Source organism: Carcharodon carcharias, chromosome 12, assembly GCF_017639515.1.
Source record: "Carcharodon carcharias isolate sCarCar2 chromosome 12, sCarCar2.pri, whole genome shotgun sequence".
Classification (NCBI taxonomy): domain Eukaryota; kingdom Metazoa; phylum Chordata; class Chondrichthyes; order Lamniformes; family Lamnidae; genus Carcharodon; species Carcharodon carcharias.
The window spans coordinates 42,226,569-42,248,435 of NC_054478.1; the positions used below are offsets into that span (position 1 = coordinate 42,226,569).

The 21,867-nt window shown below is 42.6% G+C and overlaps 1 protein-coding gene across 1 annotated transcript in view; it reads right to left on the reverse strand.

Moving 5' to 3' along the window:
* Positions 1-10,776, reverse strand: part of kynu (kynureninase) — a 166,539-nt gene extending 155,763 nt beyond the window's left edge. The window contains 4 exon segments of the mRNA XM_041200223.1: positions 2,766-2,955; positions 7,979-8,053; positions 9,290-9,431; positions 10,745-10,776. Coding sequence (XP_041056157.1) covers positions 2,766-2,955; positions 7,979-8,053; positions 9,290-9,431; positions 10,745-10,776 — 439 coding nt within the window.
* Between the last annotated feature and the right edge of the window lie 11,091 nt (positions 10,777-21,867).

Genomic DNA, 21,867 nt, shown 5'->3' on the forward strand with positions numbered 1-21,867 from the left:
TTCTAACAATAAAACCCTTTCGTAACACCAATTTTATTAGTAAGGTTTGGAAAAAGTAAACACATTATTTGGCTTCTTCTGGCTAGGTGTAATATTTGACCCATTTTTTTGAATATTTTATTTAAAAATGCAAATTTCCCACTTTACACATCACCTTGTAACTTCCCTATGTTTACCTAATTAGTATTTCAAACCTACTTCTATACATCAAAGCCTCTAGACCAGCTGGCTTTAATCCAATTAAGGTGCATACACATAGATACAGATGTCACTAGAACTCTATTTTAAAATAATTTCCAATAACATTATAGACATTATTCTATCTTCTTGACAATCTCAGAAGGCAAGATTGAAACTCTTCAAAAAGGGCCACTGTTGAAGCTGTCAGAGTTGGAACAACTCTTGGAGAGAATTCCAAGGCGAGATCTTTGAAGATGAAGATTGAAAACCTTCGTGAGAGAGACACCAAGTTTCAGTGAGATTGGTTGACTCAGGTGTTACAAACATCTGTTGGAGTTATTGAGAAATCCATGGAATCTGCTTTGGTCACGTTTGGCATTTATGGTGCAGTGAAGTTTGTTCGACAATAGTTTACTTTTTAAGATATAAGTATAAGGATATAAATATAAAAGTATTAGATATCTTTCTGATGTTATTAAAGTTTATTTTTGTTTGTTCATGAAATCTTGTGGCTTTATTCTAATAGCAAGTGTTTTGAGTTTCAAACTTTGTCCACTTTAAACAAAACATTATTGATCTCTAACTGGAGCTCACCAACAATTTGGTCTAGCCAAGGATGTTAACACAATATATTAAGGCACTTCTCCAAACATCTCCCTTTTCATAAAAAAACAACCAATCTTGTATACACTATCATATGCAGTTGCAAGTCACACACATAATGGTCTACACTGAAAATCATTATGCATGTACAGAAAGCTATTTGTCATCCTAATCTGTCCCACTTTCCTCTGTCCCTACATATGCATTGCACACAATCTTTAAAGCATTCAGGTCTTCTAATGACAAGCAAGAAGATTATGTCTGGTGTTGCTCGTTCCAGGGGTAACGTTGCCTCTTCGGAGAATGTCCTACTGTGGCAAGGTTTGCTGCTGTAGTAATTGTTGCTGCTGATCTGTTGCATTTGTTGGGAAACAGCTGACCTCTGGGATTGATGGTCGTTCAAATCCTTGTGTAGTTAGTGAAATTACATGTCTGCGGTAAAAGTAGCAACTTTTCCAGTTACACATGTATGGCTGTGTTTACGGCGATATGTCTGTCATTCACTTTCACCTTGTACGATCGATGTCCCAGACTGCCAAAGTGGACTGACTTTGGTTGAGAGTGTTGAATGTTTTGCACTCTAACTGGCTCTCCAACTCTCAGCTCTGGCAATGATTTGGCAGCTTTGGAGTGGCAGCCGAAACTCTTCTCAGAAGATACTGAGTTGGTCTCTCACTCTCATTTACTTCATGATGATATTCATCAGGAAGACATCCAAGGCCTGTAAAATCATCTTTGAATTTTTTTTCGGATTTGTTCAATAATCAATGGTTTTGGGCTGTGCAAAAGACTGCAACCCTCTTCTGGTATAGGGAGGCTTACCAGTTCAAGCTTTTGACTTGTTTCATCTGAAATGAGTGAATTTTGCTTGGCGTCTACTAGTTGGAATTGCAAATCTTCTGAATGAAGCGTGGCATTGGTACAGGGGAGTTGGAGGGGGATGGTGGTTGCATGGCAATGATTTCCATCAATTACCATAAAGCCAATCAATTGTGTACATGAGCCCTAGGCCTTTTTGAAGATCTATGAGAAATGGGTTGGCCACTCATAATGCAAAACATTACTCAGCACCTCTCCGGCTTTTCTTGGAATTGTAAAATACTAATGGCTATACTAAAAAAAAAACACTTCATACTTAGGCTTGACCAAATGCCTTGAAAGACCGAAGGCAGTTTGATGGGGAAATCTGCTGGTTTTGCTTAAAAGTAGTGTGAGACATTTCAATATCTCTTGTATTTCTGTTATGCTATAAGGCATGGTTAACATCCCTTGTATTTCTGTTTATAAGTAAAATATAACCAGTGTGGTGTGGACCAGGTGGTAGGAATATGGAGTGAGTAGGACATTGGGACAAATGGAGAAGAATTCTGACCGAAGCCATCACCTCTGCGGCTCATGCTGAACTCTTAAAAAATAAAGACTGTTTAACTGAACAGACACACGTACACACACACACATGTACACACACAAACACAGGCATGTCAAGACATGCCATTGAGGCATTACTTTCATATTTTAAAAACAATTCTCAATAAAAATACACCTCTGAGGGACTGTAGTAGATTGGACATCTGACACCAGGTCAAACTTCTGGTGATTTTTGTGCGTCAATTTTCACTAAAAATTCTGGGAAGATCATCTTATTGGAGTAATTAAACCTAAATTTATGATTTAAAATCAATTCCATCATAGAATTTTTTATTGAAAACTACCTACAAAGTTTTTCTTAGTACCAACATTTCTTTAAATGAGTGTGCTAACACTGATTAAAGCATCCCTCTATGAGGAAAGTGCTACCAAGGGAAAATAGATGGTATTAATTCAAGGAACTATGATATTTTATAAATCAATAATGCTTTATTTAAAATCATTACCTAATGCAATAACATCAATTAACACTCTAAAGTTTTATGTTCCTTGATTCGATATGAAGGGTCAGTATTCTGTTGCAAAGCAAGCTATTAGAGCAATTACAAACTTACCAGAAGGGAGGTATTTCATTTTGGGTATGTGGAATTCGTCTCGATGATGTCTCAACTCATCTCCTTGATCCAAATGAATTGCAAGCTTCTCATCAGTAATGCTGCACCCTAAAATGGAGGCAGTACGTTCCAAAATCTGCGCTGGAGAATTGGCAGCATGCTGATCCATGGCTGCTAGGCTGCAAGCAGTCTAAAAAGGGAAGAGTAAATCGGTTACTAACACAAAGTAAGTTATGATATCAAACAAAATTCTCTTTGTAAATGAAAGAACTTCCCAAAACACAGAATGTGAACATGTCTGTATCAAATTGTCCTCAAGAGGTTGCCACTTTGGTGTGAGGGAAGGTCAGGCAGGGAGCTTGGTGGGGAACTGGCAGGCAGGGAATGGGCATAATGAAGACAAATGGGACAATAGCAAAACACAACAATCCACCTATGCTGCCTTCTCGAGCAGGGCGTCCCCATTGTGCTTCTGCTTAGCAATGCTGTGAGTGGCCCACAGCCAGCCAAAATCTAACTTGTAAGTAGACGAGTGGCTTACATCTTTTAACCATTCTAGTTTTAACCTTACTTTCATGGAGAGCGAGCTGAAAGATAATCTTTTGAAATAACTTTTAGATTTCGCAATAGGTTCTGTCACTTTCACAGCAATAACCTGTTCACCGATGCTCAGTGTCAGTTCGGCTAGGGCCACACAGTTCACAGAATCACAGAATTTTAACGGTATAGGAGGAGGCCATTCAGCCCCATCGTGTCTGCACCAGCAGACCAAGACCATTACTACAGCCTTAGTTCAAGACCATTATTACAGCCTTAGTCCAAGCATGGACAAAAGAGCTGAACTCAAGAGGTTAGGTGAGACCTTTGACCAAATGTGGAATCATGGAGACCTAGCAAAATTGATGCCAATAAAAATCAGGGGGAATTCTCCACTGGTTGGAGGAAAATGGTTTTGGCTGTTGGAAGCCAATCATCTCAGCCCCATTGAAAAAGTAGTTCCTCAGGCCCTAGGTCTAACAACCTTTAGTTGCTTTATCAATAACCCTCCCTCCATCATAAGGTCAGAAGTGGGGAAGTTCTCCGATGATCGCACAATGATCAGTACCATTTGCAATGACTCAAATACTGAAGCATCCATGTTCACTTGCAGCAAGACTTGGATAACATTTATACTTGGTGGCAGGTAACAATCATGCCACACAAATACCAGCCAATAACAAACTCCAATATGACAGAATATAACCATCTCACCTTGGCATTACCATTGCTGAATCCCCCACTATCAACATAGACTGGCAATATAAATACTGTGGTTACAAGAATAAGTTCAGATGTTGTGAATTCTGTGACAAGTAACTCACCTCTTAACTCCTCAAAATCTGTCCCCAATCTGTAAGGCACAAGCCAGGAGTGTGATGGAATACTCTCCACTTGCCTGGATGAGTGCAGCTCCGTCAGCACTCAAAAAGCTAGGTATCATATCGGACAAAACAGCCTGCTTGATCGACAGCCCATCCACCATCTTAACCATTCATGCCCTCCAGCACTGGCACACAATGGTAGCAGTGTGTACCACCTACAAGATGTGCTGCAGCAACTCACTAAGCCTCCTCTGACAGCACCTTCCAAACCTGTGACCTCTACCACCCTACCTGCAAGTTTCCCTCCAAGCCACACAACATTCTAACCTCATTCATTGTTCCGTTGTTTTAAAAAGGCTCCAAAAGTAAACCAGGTAATTACAGGCCAGTGGGCCTGACGTCAGTAGTAGGTAAATTATTGAAAGGTGTTCTGAGAGATTGGATATATAATTATTTGGACAGCCAAGAGCTGATTAAGGATAGTCAGCATGGCTTTGTGCGTGGTAGGTCGTGTTTAAAGAACCTTGTAGAGTTTTTTGAGGGGGTTACCAAGAAAGTAGATGAAGGAAAGGCTGTGGATGTTGTCTACATGGACTTTAGTAAGACCTTTGACAAGGTCCCACATGGGAGGTTAGTTCAGAAGGTTCAGACACTTGGTATCCATGGAGAGGTTGTAAACTGGATTCGAAATTGGCTGTGTGGGAGAAGACAGAGAGTGATAGTGGATGATTGCTTCTCAGACTGGAGGTCTGTGACTAGTGGTGTGCCTCAGGGATCTGTGCTGGGACCATTGTTGTTTGTTGCCTACATCAATGATTTGGATGATAATGTGGTGAATTGGATCAGCAAGTTTGCTGATGACACTAAGATTGGAGGCGTTGTGGACAGCGAGGAAGGCTTTCAAAGCTTGCAGAGAGATCTGGACCAACTAGAAAAATTGGCCAGAAAATGGCAGATGGAATTTAATGCGGAAAAGTGTGAGGTGTTACATTTTGGAAGGTCAAACCAAGGTAGGACATACACAGTAAATGGTAGGGCACTGAGGAGTGCGGAGGAACAAAGGGATCTGGGAGTTCAGATGCACAGCTCCCTGAAAGTGGCATCACAGGTAGAAAAGGTTGTAAAGAAAGCTTTTGGCATACTGGCCTTCATAAATCAAATTATTGAGTATAGGAGTTGAGATGTTATGGTAAGGTTGTATAAGACATTGGTGAGGCCAACTTTGGAGTATTGTGTGCAGTTCTGGTCACCTAACTACAGGAAGGATATCAGAAAGATGGAGAGAGTGCGGAGAAGATTTACTAGGATGTTGCCGGGTCTTAAGGAGTTGAGTTACAGGGAAAGATTAAACAGGTTAGGACTTTATTCCTTGGAGCGTAGAAGAATGAGGGGAGATATGATAGACGTTTACAAAATTATGAGGGGTACAGACAGAGTAAATGCAAGTAGGCTCTTTCCACTTAGATTAGGAGAAATAAACACGAGAGGACATGGCTTTAGGGTGAAAGGGGAAAGGTTTAGGGGGAACATTAGGGGGAACTTCTTCACTCAGAGACTGGTGTGAGTGCAGAATGAGCTACCATCTGACGTGGTAAATGCGGGCTCACTCTTAAATTTTAAGAATAAATTAGATAATCGGCACAGATTAGAAGGGCCAAATGGCCTGTTTTCTGTGCTGTATGATTCTATGGTTCATGGTTACTGGACCTGGAACTCCCTTCCTAACAACACTGTGGATTTACCTACACCAGATAGACTGCAGCAGTTCAGGGCAGAGGCTGACCCACCACCTTCTCAAGGGCAATTAGGGATGGACAATAAAACTGCCACTGCCAATGACTCTCACATCCCAGGAAAGAATGAAAAAAAGTAATTGATGCCTGAAAGACACTCAAAACCATAACGGCTAGACAATAGCTTTGAATGTACACAACAGGCATCCATACTTTTTATTGGCAACTAAAAATTTCACAGTGACACGCAAGAAAATGTAAACTGAAGAACTTTTATCATTTAACAAAAATAGCTGGAAAATCTCAGCAGATCTAACAGCATATGCGGAGAGGAATACAGTTAACTTTTCGAGTCCGTATGGCTCTTCATCAGAACATGCTTTAACATTTATCAGTTATTGTGTGTAAACACCTAGATTGTCAAATTGGTGTTATTTTAATGCTGCAAATTTTCACTAGTGATAAAATAACTCAAGTTATAAAAATTCAGATTCACATCTCCTCATCAGGATTCATTTTTAAAAATTCATTACAAGAAACTGCCATTATCATTAACATTAGCAGATGTCAAACCAGATAAAATCCTGTGTTGAACAGGACTTGGCAATAACGTGATTTTTTTTTTTGAATGTGAGAGAATGGAAATTGTTTGCATTCCGAGGGATTTTGTGTCCTTGTACGTGAATTACAGAAAGTTAATATGCAGGTACAGCAAGCAATTAGGAAGACAAATGGTATGTTAGCTTTTGTTACAAAGGGATTGGAGTATAAGAATAAAAGAAGTCTTATTACTATTACATAGGGCATTGATGAGGCCATGTCTGGAGCAGTGTGTGCAGTTTTGCTCTCCTTACTCAAGGAAGGACATACTTGCCCTAGAGGGAGTGCAACAAAGGTTCACTTGACTCATTCCTGGGACAGAGGGTTTGTCCTATGATGAGAGATTGAGTAGACCAAGTTTATAATCCCTGGAGTGCAAAAGAATCAAAAGGTGATCTAATTGAAACATATATAATTCTTAAGGGGCTTGACAAGATAGATATTGAGAAAATGTTTCCCCTGGCTAGGGAATCTGAAACGCGGGGCCACAGTCTCAGGATAAGTGGCCAATCATTTAGGTCTGAGATGAGGAGAAATTTCTTCATTCAAAAGGATTGTGAATCATTGTAATTCTCTACCCCAGGGAGCTGTGAATGCTCTGTCATTGAGCAGATGCAAGACAGAGATCGATAGAATCTAAAGGGGTATGGAGATAATACGGAAGGTAGATTTGAGATGGAAGATGAGCCATGACCTTGTTGAGTAGCAGAGCAGGCTTGAAGGGCCAGATGGCTATTCGTGATCCTATTTTTTTATGTTTTTACGGTGACAAAAGAGCCAAAAGGCAAGATGAGGGGAATCTTCCTTTGTTGTTACACAGAAAAACTTTTAGGAGATTTGATTGAAATATTCAAAATAATTAAAGGATTAAATTCTGTCCATGTGGATAACACAAAGGGGACACATGTATTAATTATGGGGGAACATGTAATAGTTAAGGGGGAACATGTATTAGTTATATGTGAGCACATGAAGGGCTTTTGGACTTTTCAATACTAATTTTAAGTAAACTCAGTGATTAATGAGAACTGTCCATTCATAATCTACTAAATGAGCTGAGTTTGTTTAAAAGAACTGTTAAGCTGACTGTTAAAGTTGCATGCCTGGGAGGTTGACTAAATTCAGAAAGTGCTCTGCAGATTGTCTGGAAGGCAGCAGGTAAGGAATTATCGAGAAACCGTCAGAAATACACAGTGGAGGAATTTTAATTCCACAGGATGATTGTGAGGGGCACAAAGATATTAAATCCTTAAAGCAGGAAAACCAGACCCCAATTTGCCAGAACTGTGACTATTTCCAGTTTAACCAGCCTGGGTTGGGGAATAGGCAAGTATGTGCAGGAATAAGGATACTATTTAGCCCTCAAGCCTGTTCAGTTGAGATTTTGGTTGATCTTTGAACTAATTCCATAAACCTACATTTACCCCCTATTTCTTAATACCTTTGATTTGCAAAATTTTGGGCCTGAACTTCTGTGGAGTAGCAGAGTCAGACTGCCGCTCCATTCCTACTTGCTTACCTTAAAAAATTTTTCATCCAGTCTCACCCAATCTTCCGACTCAGGCCGGGCGAGATCTATGCAGTGCACCGGCTGCTGTAAAATCAGATGGAGTTTAAGGGTCCAGCTGCTTTCAACCCAGGAAGAAGGTAGATTTGTCAGGTAAGTTGTTAAAATTTGGGGTGGGATGGGGCACATGGGGGCTATGGGTGGGTCTGTGCATTAGTCACCCAGAAGTGAGAAGTGGTTTTAATTCTTCTAAATTTTTCATGACAGTTGGAACGATCTGAAATTTGCAGCCCTCCTCTATAACCTTTTAGCTGGGGGTAATTGTGGGGAATTCAACTTCATATAATTCAGCCCTTTGGGTGTGGAAGTGTTTCCTCACTTCACTCTCATAAGATCGGGCTACAATTCTTAGGCCTTCTTGCCTAGTCTTAGTCTTACAAGCCAGCAGAAATTGTTTCCCCCGATCTACCCAATCTCTCTCGAGGAGTTATAACAATTTAAATGAGATTGTGTGCCTTGGATTTGAACAACCACTTAACATGGGTTTCCCAAGACTCAGGAAACCTTGAAACTAGAGGGAGGCAAGAGTTGCCCGATTTGCTAACACTGCTTATGGGTCAAGAGGAGAAGGAGTACAGTCCCCAAGCTTACCTCCCAAAATTGTCCATCCTTTCCCTTATCGGCACTTCAGCACACTCAATCTCTCTGCATTACAAACCCTGCCCCGATCCCAGAAATATCAAAGCAGTTTTACAGTATGGATCTGTATAGCCATGAGGCAGAGAGGATGAACCATTACAGACAAAGCTGTTTTGTCAACAAGATATAAGAACAGCAATTCTGAAGTGAAAGAAGAGACAGTCCACATGACTGACCAGAAGACCACCATGTAAGATATCAATAGATTATTAACCGCTCAATAACCTCAAGCAGAAGAATTGGCAATCCTGTGTATTGAGTTGTACTGCTGACTTAAGGGTTGCATGAAATTCCCACTGTAAAATTTTTTCATGACTAAGTAGCTGATAGCCCCAAATTCAAGCATGATGATCGCGATATATGACTATCCCCACTCAACTGAAGTGATGCAGGTGCTCTGGGCATGGACTCATACCAACTCCACATTGGGTCAGTGGTACTTTTTGCAGTTTCAGTGTATCTTACATTGAGATGTGCCACCCCCAAGGTCACGGGCATGCATTCAAAGGCTCCCTACACCATGGGGAGGCTTGCTAGTCCGGCAAAGCCACATGCCTACGTCTCCTGCTTCTGTTTAGAAACAAGTCAGTGAAGTTCCCTCTCCTGATGTACAGAACCTCTGACCTCTCGGCTGTAGGCATGGACAGTGAACTGTGATATGTTGGCAGCATCACCTGTTCCAAACTGGAAGGATTTTCTGGTGTCAACCCTAAGGTCCACAATCACCTTCAGGGCCACCAGCAGCACTGGCCTTGCTCTGCTGTGGCTGCAAATCCAGTTGTAAGAGGTTTTGTGACCGCCTACTTGATGAAAAGCAGCCGCTGAACACACTGCTCCTGGCTAAGGTGCAGGCAAGAAAAGTGCTCCCTGAAGTCTTGAGGTGGGTAAGGCCTCCTAATGGGCACCCTCCTCCTCCTGCCTTGGTGAGCAGCCTGTCTTCGCTGCTGTCTCTGCTGCACTTTCCTCTGCTACTGCAGACCAACGATGAGTACAAATACAGCTGCCAAAACTCTGAGCAACTGGTCTGCTCAAAGTTCTGTCGAAGGGCCATGAGGACTCGAAACGTTAATTCTTCTTTTCTCTGCCGTTGCTGCCAGACCTGCTGAGTTTTTCCAGGTAATTCTGTTTTTGTTTTGGTCTGCTCAAAGGCCTTTCAAAAACACAACTCCTTCCAAACATTCAGCATCATTCCCTTCTCACTTAAACATCTTTTCAGAATTCCTCCAACAATGCTGAGCATCCACTAAGATGAGGTGAGAGTGACTGCCCTTGACATCAAGGCAGAATTTGACCGAGTGTCGCATCAAGGAGCCCCAGCAAAACTGAAGCCAATGGGAATCAGGGGGAAAACTCTTTGCTGGTTAGTCATACCTAGCACAAAGGAAGATGGTTGTAGTTATTGGAGTTCAATCATTTCAGTTCCAGGACATCACAGCAGGAGTGATGTCAGGGTAACGTCTTAGGCCCAACTATCTTCAGCTGCTTCATCAATGACCTTCCTTCCATCATAAGGTCAGAAGTGGGAATGTTCACTGATGATTGCACAATATTCAACACCATTCGCGACTCCACAGATACTGAAGCAATCCATGTCCAAATGCAGCAAGACCTGGACAATATCCAGGCTTGGGCTGACAAGTGCAAGGAACATTCACACCACACAAGTGCCAGGCAATGACCATCTCCAACAAGAAACTTAACCATTGCCCTTTGACATTCAATGGCATTACCATCGCTGAATCCCCATTATCAACATCCAGAAACTGAACCGGACTAGCCATATAAAGACTGACTACAAAAGCAGATCAGAGGCTAGGAAGCCTGTGGTGAGTAACGCACCAGCTGGCCTCCCAAAGCCAGTCTACCATCTACAAGGTACAAGTCAGGAGTGTGATGGAATACTCCCCCACTTGCTTGAATGAGTGCAGCTCCCCCAACACTCAAGAAGCTTGATACCATCCAGCACAAAGCAGCACAATTGTTTGGCACCATATTCACAAACATTCAATCCCTCCATCACTGATTGATGATCAGTGGCAGCTGTGTGTACCATCTACCAGATGCACTGCAGAAACGCACCTAGGCTCCTTCAGCAACACCTTCCAACCCATGACCGCTACCATCTAAAAGGACAAGGACTGTAGATAGATGGGAACACCAACACCTGCAAGTTTCCCTCCAAGCCACTCACCATCTTGACTTGGAAATATATTGCCATTCCTTCACTGGGTTTCACACAAAATTGTGGCCGAACTTCTAGAAAGATGAATCTTGCATGTGAAGACAAATTAGCCCTCTCTCACTGGCTGGGATTGCTGTTTGTATTAGGCAGGGTTCTTTTCTTCTTGCTGGAGGATGGTCCCTCTTGTCCGGTTCGTCTCCAGACTGACCTGCCATCTCAAGTCAGCTTTGATCATGTGACCACATGGCCATTCACGTATGTTTGTGATAAATTGGTTTCTTCATACCTCTCTCAGTTAGGTTTCGAGTTCCAGATGCAGACTGGCAGGCCATTATATTTGAGTTTCTGTAAATGCCCAGACAACAGGTGCTGTAAGTTCTACAAGTGATCTTACATTTTGAATGTCTTTTCAAGGGAGGGTCCTCCACATGGACACTTACATTTTGCTGACTTTCCAGAGGCATGAGTTAGTCCTTGAATAAGCAGAAATCACAAAAGTCACCTGACCCCCCCCCCCCCGATCTCCATTTTGAGTCAGGGTAAAATTGTCCATATGACAATATGCCAAGCCCTTTTTTTTTAAGCAAAAATATCCATTGTTTCAGAAGTTCATGGGCATTTTACACAAGCATCACAACTGCCATCCTACCCTTGTGCCTTTCTCCTTTCAGAAACCCAAGATTTGCAACCTGCCCAGATAGTAATGCAGGAGCAAGATAGAGGACGTACACGCTGGTGATGAAGAAACACTGTATGTGGTCTCATATCCTGATACACAGGTGTACTTTACTGGATAGCTTAGAGGCAGGATCTGCACAAGGTGAAACACTGGGCAGAAATGGCTCACAGCTATGCCAGGGAAAAGCGTAGCATATGTTCCAGTTCGCAAGAGGGAGAGGCTGCACAAGAGTTCTGATATGGAGGACTCAGATGAGGACTTTGATGGGGCAAAAGCAGAAAAAAGCTAATAGGTTATGCACATGCTATGTGCATGCCCAGACGTGCCAGAAAGTATGCAGCCATTATGAGGGAGCATGGAGGAGTCCAGCACCAACCTTGCAAAGAGTTTGGAGCACAATCGGCCAGTGTGCAAGTGGCGGCAAGGTCCAGCAGTACTTTTTTCTTTATGATTCCATGGGATGTGGGCATTACTGGCAAGACCAGCATCTGTTGCCCATCCCTAACTGCCCTTTAATTAAGTAGCTTACTAGACCATGTTAGAGGGCAGTTAAAAGTCAACCACATCACTGTAGGTCTGGAGTCACATGTAGGCAGATTTTCTTCCCTAAAGAACATTAGTGAACCAGATGGCTTTTTAAAACAATTGATGATAGTTTCATGGTCACCACAGCTGAGATGAGCTTTCAATTCCAGATTTATTAATTGAATATAAATTTAACCAGCTACCATGGTGGAATCTGAACCCATGTCCCTTGCACATTAACCTAGGCCTCTGTATTACCAGTCCAGTCACATTATCACCACATAACTGCCTTCTCCCCAGGACATAGCCATAATGCAGCATCTGATAACCATTGCCTCAGCCTCCATTGCAATACAAGCCAAGCCACCTAATGATTGAATATTGCAGTGAAATCTCAGATGAAGACATATCAGCTTAGCCTGTTACCATGCAAGCACTTGCTGCCATGCGTGCTCAGAGAGTGTCAGCACGGTTGCGGAGACCAGTGCTCAAAACGAGCTTACAGGGTCTCTCTCACAGGGGTTTAGCAATCTATGCTCCAGCAAAGTACTAGGATTGCTGGGGTACTGACCAAGTGGAATGGCAGTACCTCGGTGGAACACAACCTGTTGTCCTCTCTCGAGACAAGAGCATTCATCCTCCCACTTCTGTCGCTCAGCCCGTCCCCAGGCTGTTGCCAACTATGTCAAAGTGCAGGAGTCCAAAGCTGTGCCTTCTAGGGCCAGAGCTGCCCAAGGTTGCCCCGCAAAGACACCTGCAGTTTCCTCCACTGAAAGGCAGCAGCCCTCATCTGCTATGCTGCAGCTATAGCTGTGATAGTCCGTCACAAAGAGATGGTATGTTGTTGAATGGGGAATTGGGGTTAATTTCAGTGGTATTGGCAGTCAGGCCAGAAAGAGGTGTTGGTGCCTCCTCCCTTCCTACTCGTCAGCTGCTCACTGTGCACTTGATAGAAAGGGACGTGCTTCATGGTGGTGAAGCTGTGCAGGATGGATCAGACCACCATGTCACATGACATACACTCTGGCAAATACTGCAGGGCTCCTCCAATGGAGCTCTGGTGTGTTGCTTAGATATTCCACGGATATGCTCAATGACATTCTGTGCAGTAGCCTGCTTTCATAATATTCAAGCTGATCATGGGTGCGTGGATTGGGCAGCACAGTCATGAGCCAACTGGTCAGTAGATAACCTGGATCACCTGGTAACCATCCCCTGGTCTTTCGTGGTGGCTCAAATGCCGATGGTACAATAGGCTGGTGCAGAATAAAAGCATCATGACTTCTGCCATGATGCAAGTGTTATGGGCAGGGAGAGAGGGTAGGATAATTCTTTTCCTCTTTTCTCACTTTTTGGCTGACCGCAATAAGATGTGTATCTGTGAAGGAGTATTTTATTTGAACTTGAGTGTTATGACACTAATTTAACACTAAAGAATAGACATGAACAGTCTTTCTTAAACTTTAAAATCAAAGAAAGGTTAAATATTTATTTTCACAACATTTGCAATGTATGCAACAAACATCCACTCCACGCACATAGAGGCACTTTCACATAAAAAGGTGATTTCTGAAGATGTAACATGCATTTAAATTGCTGACAGGGGAACAAGAAACACGTCACTTATTTAACCAGTCCTTTAAGATGGAGGTTAAAGGTTCCTCGGAGACAAATGGAGGTTGTAGCATCTGGCTTCTCCAAACAAAATTGTGGCCATGCTCCTGTAGTGAAGAAATATAATCTTGCAGGTGAAACAAATTCAAACAAACAATTCAACAAACCCTTTTCACTGACGAAATGACTTGTTTGTTTGAGGCAGGGTTCTTTTCTTTCTTGCTGGGTGAGATGTACCTGCGCTGCTTGTTGGGGTCCCTTGTGGATAAATAAGGTGTAGACCCCCTCTCCAAGTGACAACAATTTCAATGCAGTCCACATTATGGGTTGAAGCTGGTGTGAGTAATGCACAATGGGGCAGATGATTGATATGCAATCAACATACCAGTTATGATTATTTGACATTCCATCTTCATGGGGCCAACAGCATTGTCCTTTAAACTTCTTCCATTTAAATGATGAGGACTGTTAATTTATACCTGGAAAATCCCTTTGCATTTTTAAATAACTTCCAAGTTATCTTGTCTCTGTCCGGAAACCTCAAACAGAAGTCACCTGACTTTCCAGAATCCATTTTGAGAGGATAGTATTGAGTATTCCATGTTGCTTTCTTCTTAAAAGTACAGTGTTCCCTACCCAATTATTTTTGTGAGCATGGTACAACCACCACACATGGCATTGACAAGTATAGCTGCACACAAACTGCCCATTGAGGTAATGAAACACTTTATGGTGCATCTCTGAATTTAGATGTGGCACCCAGAAAGCAAGGTTGTGTTTAGTCAATGGCATGTTGCATCCTGGGGGAGCCCACTATCCTGGCAAAGCCATGAATGCAGTCTGGCTGCTTCTCCCTGGAAAGAGAAAAGGCAATTTATTCCCTGATCTTTGAAATGCCCCCTGCTGTGGCCTGGAAGGAACCCAACATGAAGATGTTCATGCCCATGGTTACCTTCACAGCCACTGGCAATGTTGTTCTCACCCTGTTCTGGGGCAGCAGGTCTGCCTGAAAGATGTGTCAGATTTCAGTAAACACCATATAGTGAAATGGAGACATTGCACACACTCTTTCTGGCTTAGATTGAGGTAGCCAATTGTTTCTTGAAGACCTTGGTAGATGTGGTCTCCTACATAGATCCCTTCTCCACTTCTTCATTCTCCCTCTTCCAGCAACTTGTCCTCCTCTGCTCAGTCTCCCTGCACCCATCGATGAGAGAAAAAGAGATCTGAACAAAATCCTTGAAGCAAGAACCAAGATCTTCACAAGAGCCACACCACATCTTGTAGACACCAACATTAAGTAACAGTAAAAGCCTTTAAATGATGTAGTTTTAGAATTTGCAGCAAGAGTTCTCACGTAGGCCTGTCTTTTGAGACCCTAAGACACTGTAGAAACAGTGCCCTGAAAATTTGTAAAATGGGAATTATTTTGATAACTGCTTGAAATGGAGCTAAGCTTGAAAGTTGTCCACACAAAATGAAAGATGTAATAGAACTGAATGCTGGAAAAGGCTATATATTGAAGCAAGTTCAAATAGCAGTTACCAGGTAATCAAGCCACAAAATCTGTAAGTTAATTACACCAAGAAGATTTATATATACGCAAGGCATTCCTTAATGGTGTCATAAAACCATTAGGAAAACTCAAACCATTTAGACTGACATCTAATGGGACATAAAGATGTCACACTTCTCAATTTGTGGGGGTAAAAAAGCTCTCAAGAAACCTTAATGGATAAGCTAGAAATGAAACACAAAGCCTGTCATGCTCCAGGCAACACCAGGCCTCAATAGTTCACCGATATTCACAGGTTTTTACATTTATCAAAGGTAATTAACAAGTGAAGCACCAGTATCACTCAGATTGGTCCAGAGTATGGAGATTATCTTTTGAAATTAAGATATAAAAATAGAGGCCTTTGTCCCTCTCCCCAGGCACTCTAATAATGCCTCTCTTCATATTTTGCAGAAGTAGGAAGAGAAGTAGTTTATCCCAGACTCTCTTAGCTTCTATGTTAGTTAGGAAGAGATTCTTTTTCTTTTCTCTTGTAATTCATGTATGCATAGCAGATGTGATGGAAATATTTTTACCAAGTACAAGATATAATGACGCAGAGAGAGAAGAAATTATATATATATGGCTATGCCAACCAAAGGTAAGGTATTTCACTAACTGTACACAAGTGTCTGTGAACAAGAGTAAGAGTGAAGTGAGAGCTAGGGTATCATTATTTGTGGCTATGGTTGGTTCAGCCAGGCACAAGGAAAAGATAACCCCAATGCTAAAAGAGAACTAATCAGCTCAACGGTCCAAAGTTAACACCTGTGTCACTGTAGTTGGAGGAGGTTGGACTGAATCACTTTGTTTAAAAAGTCAAGAGGACAGAGCTTGACTCTGTGCTATGGCATTAAATAGTGATAGCAAGTCAGCAGCTTGTTTTATATCAACCCGACTTGTATTTCCATTCACCCAGATGACCAGCTCAAGGTTCTACTTATTAGAGATTCAACAAGCAATAAACCTGCCTGGAGCAGTTATCAGCAAGAGATACAAATGCACTGAGAGATGTAAGGCATGGAAAAATGTTATCTGTACTCTGGATGACAAAAAGGGTGTGTCAAACACAATGAAACCTGCAGCACCTGAACCTGAAAGCTTAACAATTTATAGCATTGAGTTAGTGAACACATTTTTCAGCTGTATAATCATCAAGTGAATTGAAGTGAGAAGCTTAGTTTAACAAAAACCTTCAACTGCAGTATATTTAGTACATCAATGGAGTCCAAAGGTATTTCTGAGAGCTAAGCAGTTTAGCAACCTGAGGAAGCAAAGGTTACCAATATTTTACAAAAGAATTGAAAGTTTAGATTTTGAAAAAATAATAAGTTAGAAACACTAACCACATTCTGAAAATTTTCCCCACAATTCAATTTTAGGAAACAGGGCGAGGGAGGTTCAATTCAATTGTGGTGTTTTTCTTTGCTGTAATTCAACCAAACTCAATGCGAAAGACAGGAATTTTAAGCACAATCTGCATTCAATGCAAATCAATGATCTTCTGTGCCAGTTTAAGTTAATCAGCATGCTCAAACAAGGCTCTGTCCTCAAAACTGGCCATGACCCCAGAGTGAATTTATCAGCACTGGGGGTTTCTGCAAATTGCTCTCATTTGTAGGCCTGAGAGAAGGCTCCAAAAATTAAGCTGGATCTTTTGGGTGCAAAGAAATTAATAGGTACATTTTGAATTTTTGATTAATTTACTAAGCTTTTATGACTGTACCCCAAAGTGATTTTCAGCAATTTAAAACCAGGTTTCTCACAGATATAGATTGGCACTGGATTCATTTACCATTCTTAAAATATATCAATATATTAAAAAAAATATATTGCCCAATTATGCTGGATGATGGTTATATGCAGATGAATAGAAGCAGAAATTGAGTGGAGAAAACACTTTTCAAATTGCAACCAATTTTGTGCACATCTGTGCTGGAATGGGCCATGGCGTAGCAGCATTGTCGCCGGACTAATAATCCAGAGACCCGGATTTGAATCTCACCACGGCAGATGGTGGAATTTGAATTCAATTTTTAAAAAATCCAGAATTAAAAGCCTAATGATGACCATGAAACCTAAAACCCATCTGGTTCCCTAATGTCCTTTATGACCGAGACACTGGAAATGACAACAGCCCTGTCAACTGGGAAAAGTCCCCCTTACTAACATTTGGGGGCTAGTGGGAGAGCTGTCTCAGGCTAGTCAAGGAGAGTCATCCTCATGGAATCATATCTGACAGATAACGTCCCAGACACCACCATCACCATTCCTGGGTATGTCCTGACCCAGCAGAGGCGGTGGCACAGTGGTATACAGTCGGGAGGAGTTGCCCTGGGAGTCCTGAACATCGACTCCAGACCCCAGGAAGTTTCATGGCATCAGGTCAAATATGGACAAGGAAACTTCCTGCTGATTATCACGTACCACCTTTCCTTATGTGCATAAATCAATACTGTTCCATGTTGAACATCACTTGGAGGAAGCACTGAGGTTGGCAAGGGCACAGAATGTGCTCTGAGTGGGAGACTTCAATGTGCATCACGAAGAGTGGCTCAGTAGCACCACTACTGACTGAGCTGGCCAGGTCCTAAAGGACATAGCTGCTGGACTGGGTCTGCGGTAGGTGTTAAGGGAACCAACAAGAGGGAAAAACATACTTGACCTCATTCTCATCAATCTGCCTGCTGCAGATGCACCTGTCCATGACAGTATCAGCAGAAGTGACCACCACACAGTCCTTGTGGAGATGAAGTCCCACCTTCACATTGAGGATACCCTCTATTGTGTTGTGTGGCACTACCACCGTACTAAATGGGGTAGATTTTGAACAGATCTAGCAACTCAAGACTGGGCATCCATGAGGCACTGTGGGCCATCAGCAGCAGCAGAATTGTACTCGAACACAATCTGTAACCTCATGGCCTGGCATATCCCCCACTACCACAAGCCATAACCCTCATGCCAGGGGATCAACTCTGATTCAACGAGGAGTGCAGGAGGGCATGCCAGGAGCAGCACCAGGCTTACTTAAAAATGAGGCGCCAACCTAGTGAAGCTATAACACAGGACTACTTGCACGCCAAACAACATAAGCAGCAAGTGATAGACACCAAGTGATCCCACAACCAACAGATCAGATCTAAGCTCTCAGTTCTGCCACATCCAGTCGTGATTGGTGTTTGACAATTAATTAACTCATTGGAGGAGGAAGCTCCACAAATATCCCCATCATCAATGATGGAGGAGCCCAACACATCAGTGCAAAAGACAAGGCTGCAGCATTTGCTACAATGTTCAGCCAGAAGTGCAGAGTGAATGATCCATCTTGGCCTCCTCCAGAGGTCCCCAACGTCACAGATGCCAGTCTTCAGCCAATTCATTTCACTTCATGTGATATCAAGAAACAGCTGAAGGCACTGGATAGTGCAAAGACTATGGGCTCTTACAATATTCTGGAAATAGTACTGAAGACTTGTGCTTCAGAACATGCCATGCCCCTAGCCAAGCTACTCCAGTACAGCTACAACACTGATATCCTCCCGGCTATGTGGAAAATTGCCCAGATATGTCCTGTATACAAGTAGTAGGACAAATCCAATCCCCCCATCAGTCTATTCTTGATCATCAGTAAAGTAATGGAAGGGGTCATCAACGTTGCTATCAAGAGGCACTTGTTTAGCAATAACCTGCTCACTGGAAGCAACAAAGGGAACAGAGCAGTGAGAGCCAAAGTTTCGGGAAGCGGATGGCGGACACAAAACAGCAATGTTAGAGGTTGGAGAAACCTTGCATACGCCAGGGAAGGAAGTGGGAGCCAACTTCCCAATTTCTTTGTCTTATTCAGTGGCAGCAGGAGGAGTTACAGTGTCTCAAACAAAGAGACCCAATTAGCTCGTGATGACAGCAGGTCTCTGTCAAGCATCAATTAGGACTATGATTAATATTTTTAAGTAGTTTGTTTTGGCTAATAAACTATCACAAGAATACGCACAACATTAATGAGAGAGAAGGGCAGATCTTCAGCAACTGCACAAATAGGCACAAAGACAATGGAGCAGCCAACTGCAACTCACAGTTTGTTGAAGGATGGAAAAAAAAAATCAACCAGCTCCGTTTTGAAATGCCCAGCAGGTTTGGTCAGGGCTGAAGGAGGTGACCCTAAGAGAGCAATATCAAATAGGCTGGGGCTTTTTTGTTGGCCCAGGGAAGCAATCCTGTTTCCGCCATCGTCATGCCAAAAAAAGAAATTGCTCCGATTTTGTGGCCGGCCTCCAGAAGCCCCTTTGAGAGTCACTGATTTGACTACTCAATGTCTGGGAAAGCTAGGTGAAATATCCATGATGCACATTCCACCCTTATCTGCCTGAATTTTGCAACTGGTGTTGTACAACCAATAGAGGACCCCAACTTGCACATCTAAGCAACGTCCTTAGATTTCAAGTGGCCAGGTGCCTGTCCCAGGACCTTGGGCACCATTAATAGGGGTGGTGGAGCTGTCCCCCTATTTTTAATTGTTGACCCAAGTTCAAACTCATCCCCAAACTACCTGTGAGAATGCAAGGAGGTTCTTTGATCTGTACATAGAATGCAGCTTCGAGGTTATATCCTGATCTATTTATGTTTGCTCAAAGCATTAATGAATATATTAGGATTGGATAAAGTGTGAACAAATATTCATCAGAATGCACTACTGTTTCTTTGAATGGTTGTTCAATGATTTTTATTCTGAGACATTTTGAACTAGGGATTAGAGTTTAAATTTTCAGTATCTTCAGCTTAGCGTTCACATTCAAAATTAAGTTTATGCAATTGACACTTGCTCCTGGATTCTCCTCTGGTTGTTGGTTTTGTGGCAGGTTGGTCCTCGTGCCCTTCATTGCCATGAAAATGCAGCTATTTCCTCCTAGAACCCTCAAGTCCCTAAGCATCCCAAGCAGATTGGAGCTTGGAACACCATTCTTCATTGGCTTACCATCTCTTGGAGCTAGGAGTGAACAGTTATGTGTAACCAGTTAGACAACAACATCAGAGAACAGGCAGCAACTGCAGGGCTATCAACAGCTGGAAAAGCCACAGATTTTCTTATACATCCATGATGGTGCTAGAACGGCAGAAGAGTCATCTGAGAGCAGTGCAAACTGTCTAAAGGATGGTGCTAGAGGCAGAAAGTGCAAGCTCCACCATCCAAGAACTGCCAAATAGCACAGAAAGAAGTTCAATAACCTTACAAAGGCCATTCAGGTTACAAGTGTCGATATACAACCTCTAGCACTCAGTTTTACTCACCTCCTTACCAATAATATTTGTTCTCTTTTAGCGTTAAATATCAAGATAACTAATTACTGCAAACAGTAATCTCACAAACTGCCAATCCCTCGAGTCACTCTGACCACCACAAAGGATTCTGTTATTTTTCAAGGCTCCTGCATGTAAGGGAATGAGGCACCATCGCCAGTCATTGTCAGCGCATGCATAGTCTCATTTCGAGGAGGTCTCCATGATACTCAGGCCTGTAGTGGTGCCTTGACTCCCGCCAAAGGAAAGAATGGCAGTCATCACCATAGAATGACAGTCAGGAGAGGTCAACTATCATTGAAAGCCCAAGTCCGCAAGAGTAGGAAGTGGTAAACTGATTAAGCAGATGTACAGAATAGTCTGTAGGATTGGGAAACATTGGAGGTAAACTGACACAAGAAAGTTGGGCAAGGATCATCATATGGGGCCAAACTTCTGCTTTCAGGGCAAGAAACAGGGGGCGAACCTAACCCTGAGGGAAACAGTCACTGGTTGAAATTTTGACCAGGCGCCCCTTTTAATTGGCATGATGGCAGGTTCCCTGTCCAATTAAAAGTGGCAGGTGGGCACTTGAACTGGAGGGTCAATCAAAGGCCTTCCAGTTTCAGAGGAACAACCAACTTCAGTAAAATACAAGTGACTAAGAGGGCTCTTCCACAAGAAGGAGGCCTCTCAGCCGCTTTTTAAAAAAATATAGAAAGCAGGTAGGCCATCACTGTGTTGGGGAAGCCCCCCCTTTGCCTGCACAACCTCCCAGGCAGGTAGGGATGGCCTCTAGGTCTGCTAGGAGCACTGGCAGCCTTCCTCCAGGCAGTTAAATTGCATCCTCCTTGCACTGGCAAAATTAGAAAATCTGAGTCAACCTCCAAATGAGTTTAATTGCCTGCCCACCGGGGGGAGAGTGGCCATGCCTTGCCCTGAACCAACTGACGTCGAGAACGGGGTTAGGAAACCAACACACCTGCTGGCCTTGTAATTTTCAGGCCCTATTGCCTCTGATCTCGACCTCACCAATACTCAAAGATTCAGCCCATGTAATTTGAGCTTCATGTACTTTCTCAAACTCGTCCTCATTACAATCACTTTCCAGCTCTTCAATAACATATATTTATGTCATGTCTTTAACATAGAAAAAACATTCCATAATGTTGGAAGGGAATTCCAGAACTTAGGACCTGGGTTGCTGAAGGCACAGCCGTCAACTGTGGGACAAGGAATTTTGGATGCAAAGAGCTTTGAAGGAATGTAGAGCTCACAAAGCTGGAGAAGTTTACAGAGAAAGGGAGGGATAAGGCTATGAAGGAATTTAAACTCAAGGATTAATATTTTTAAATTTGAGGTTTGAGGGG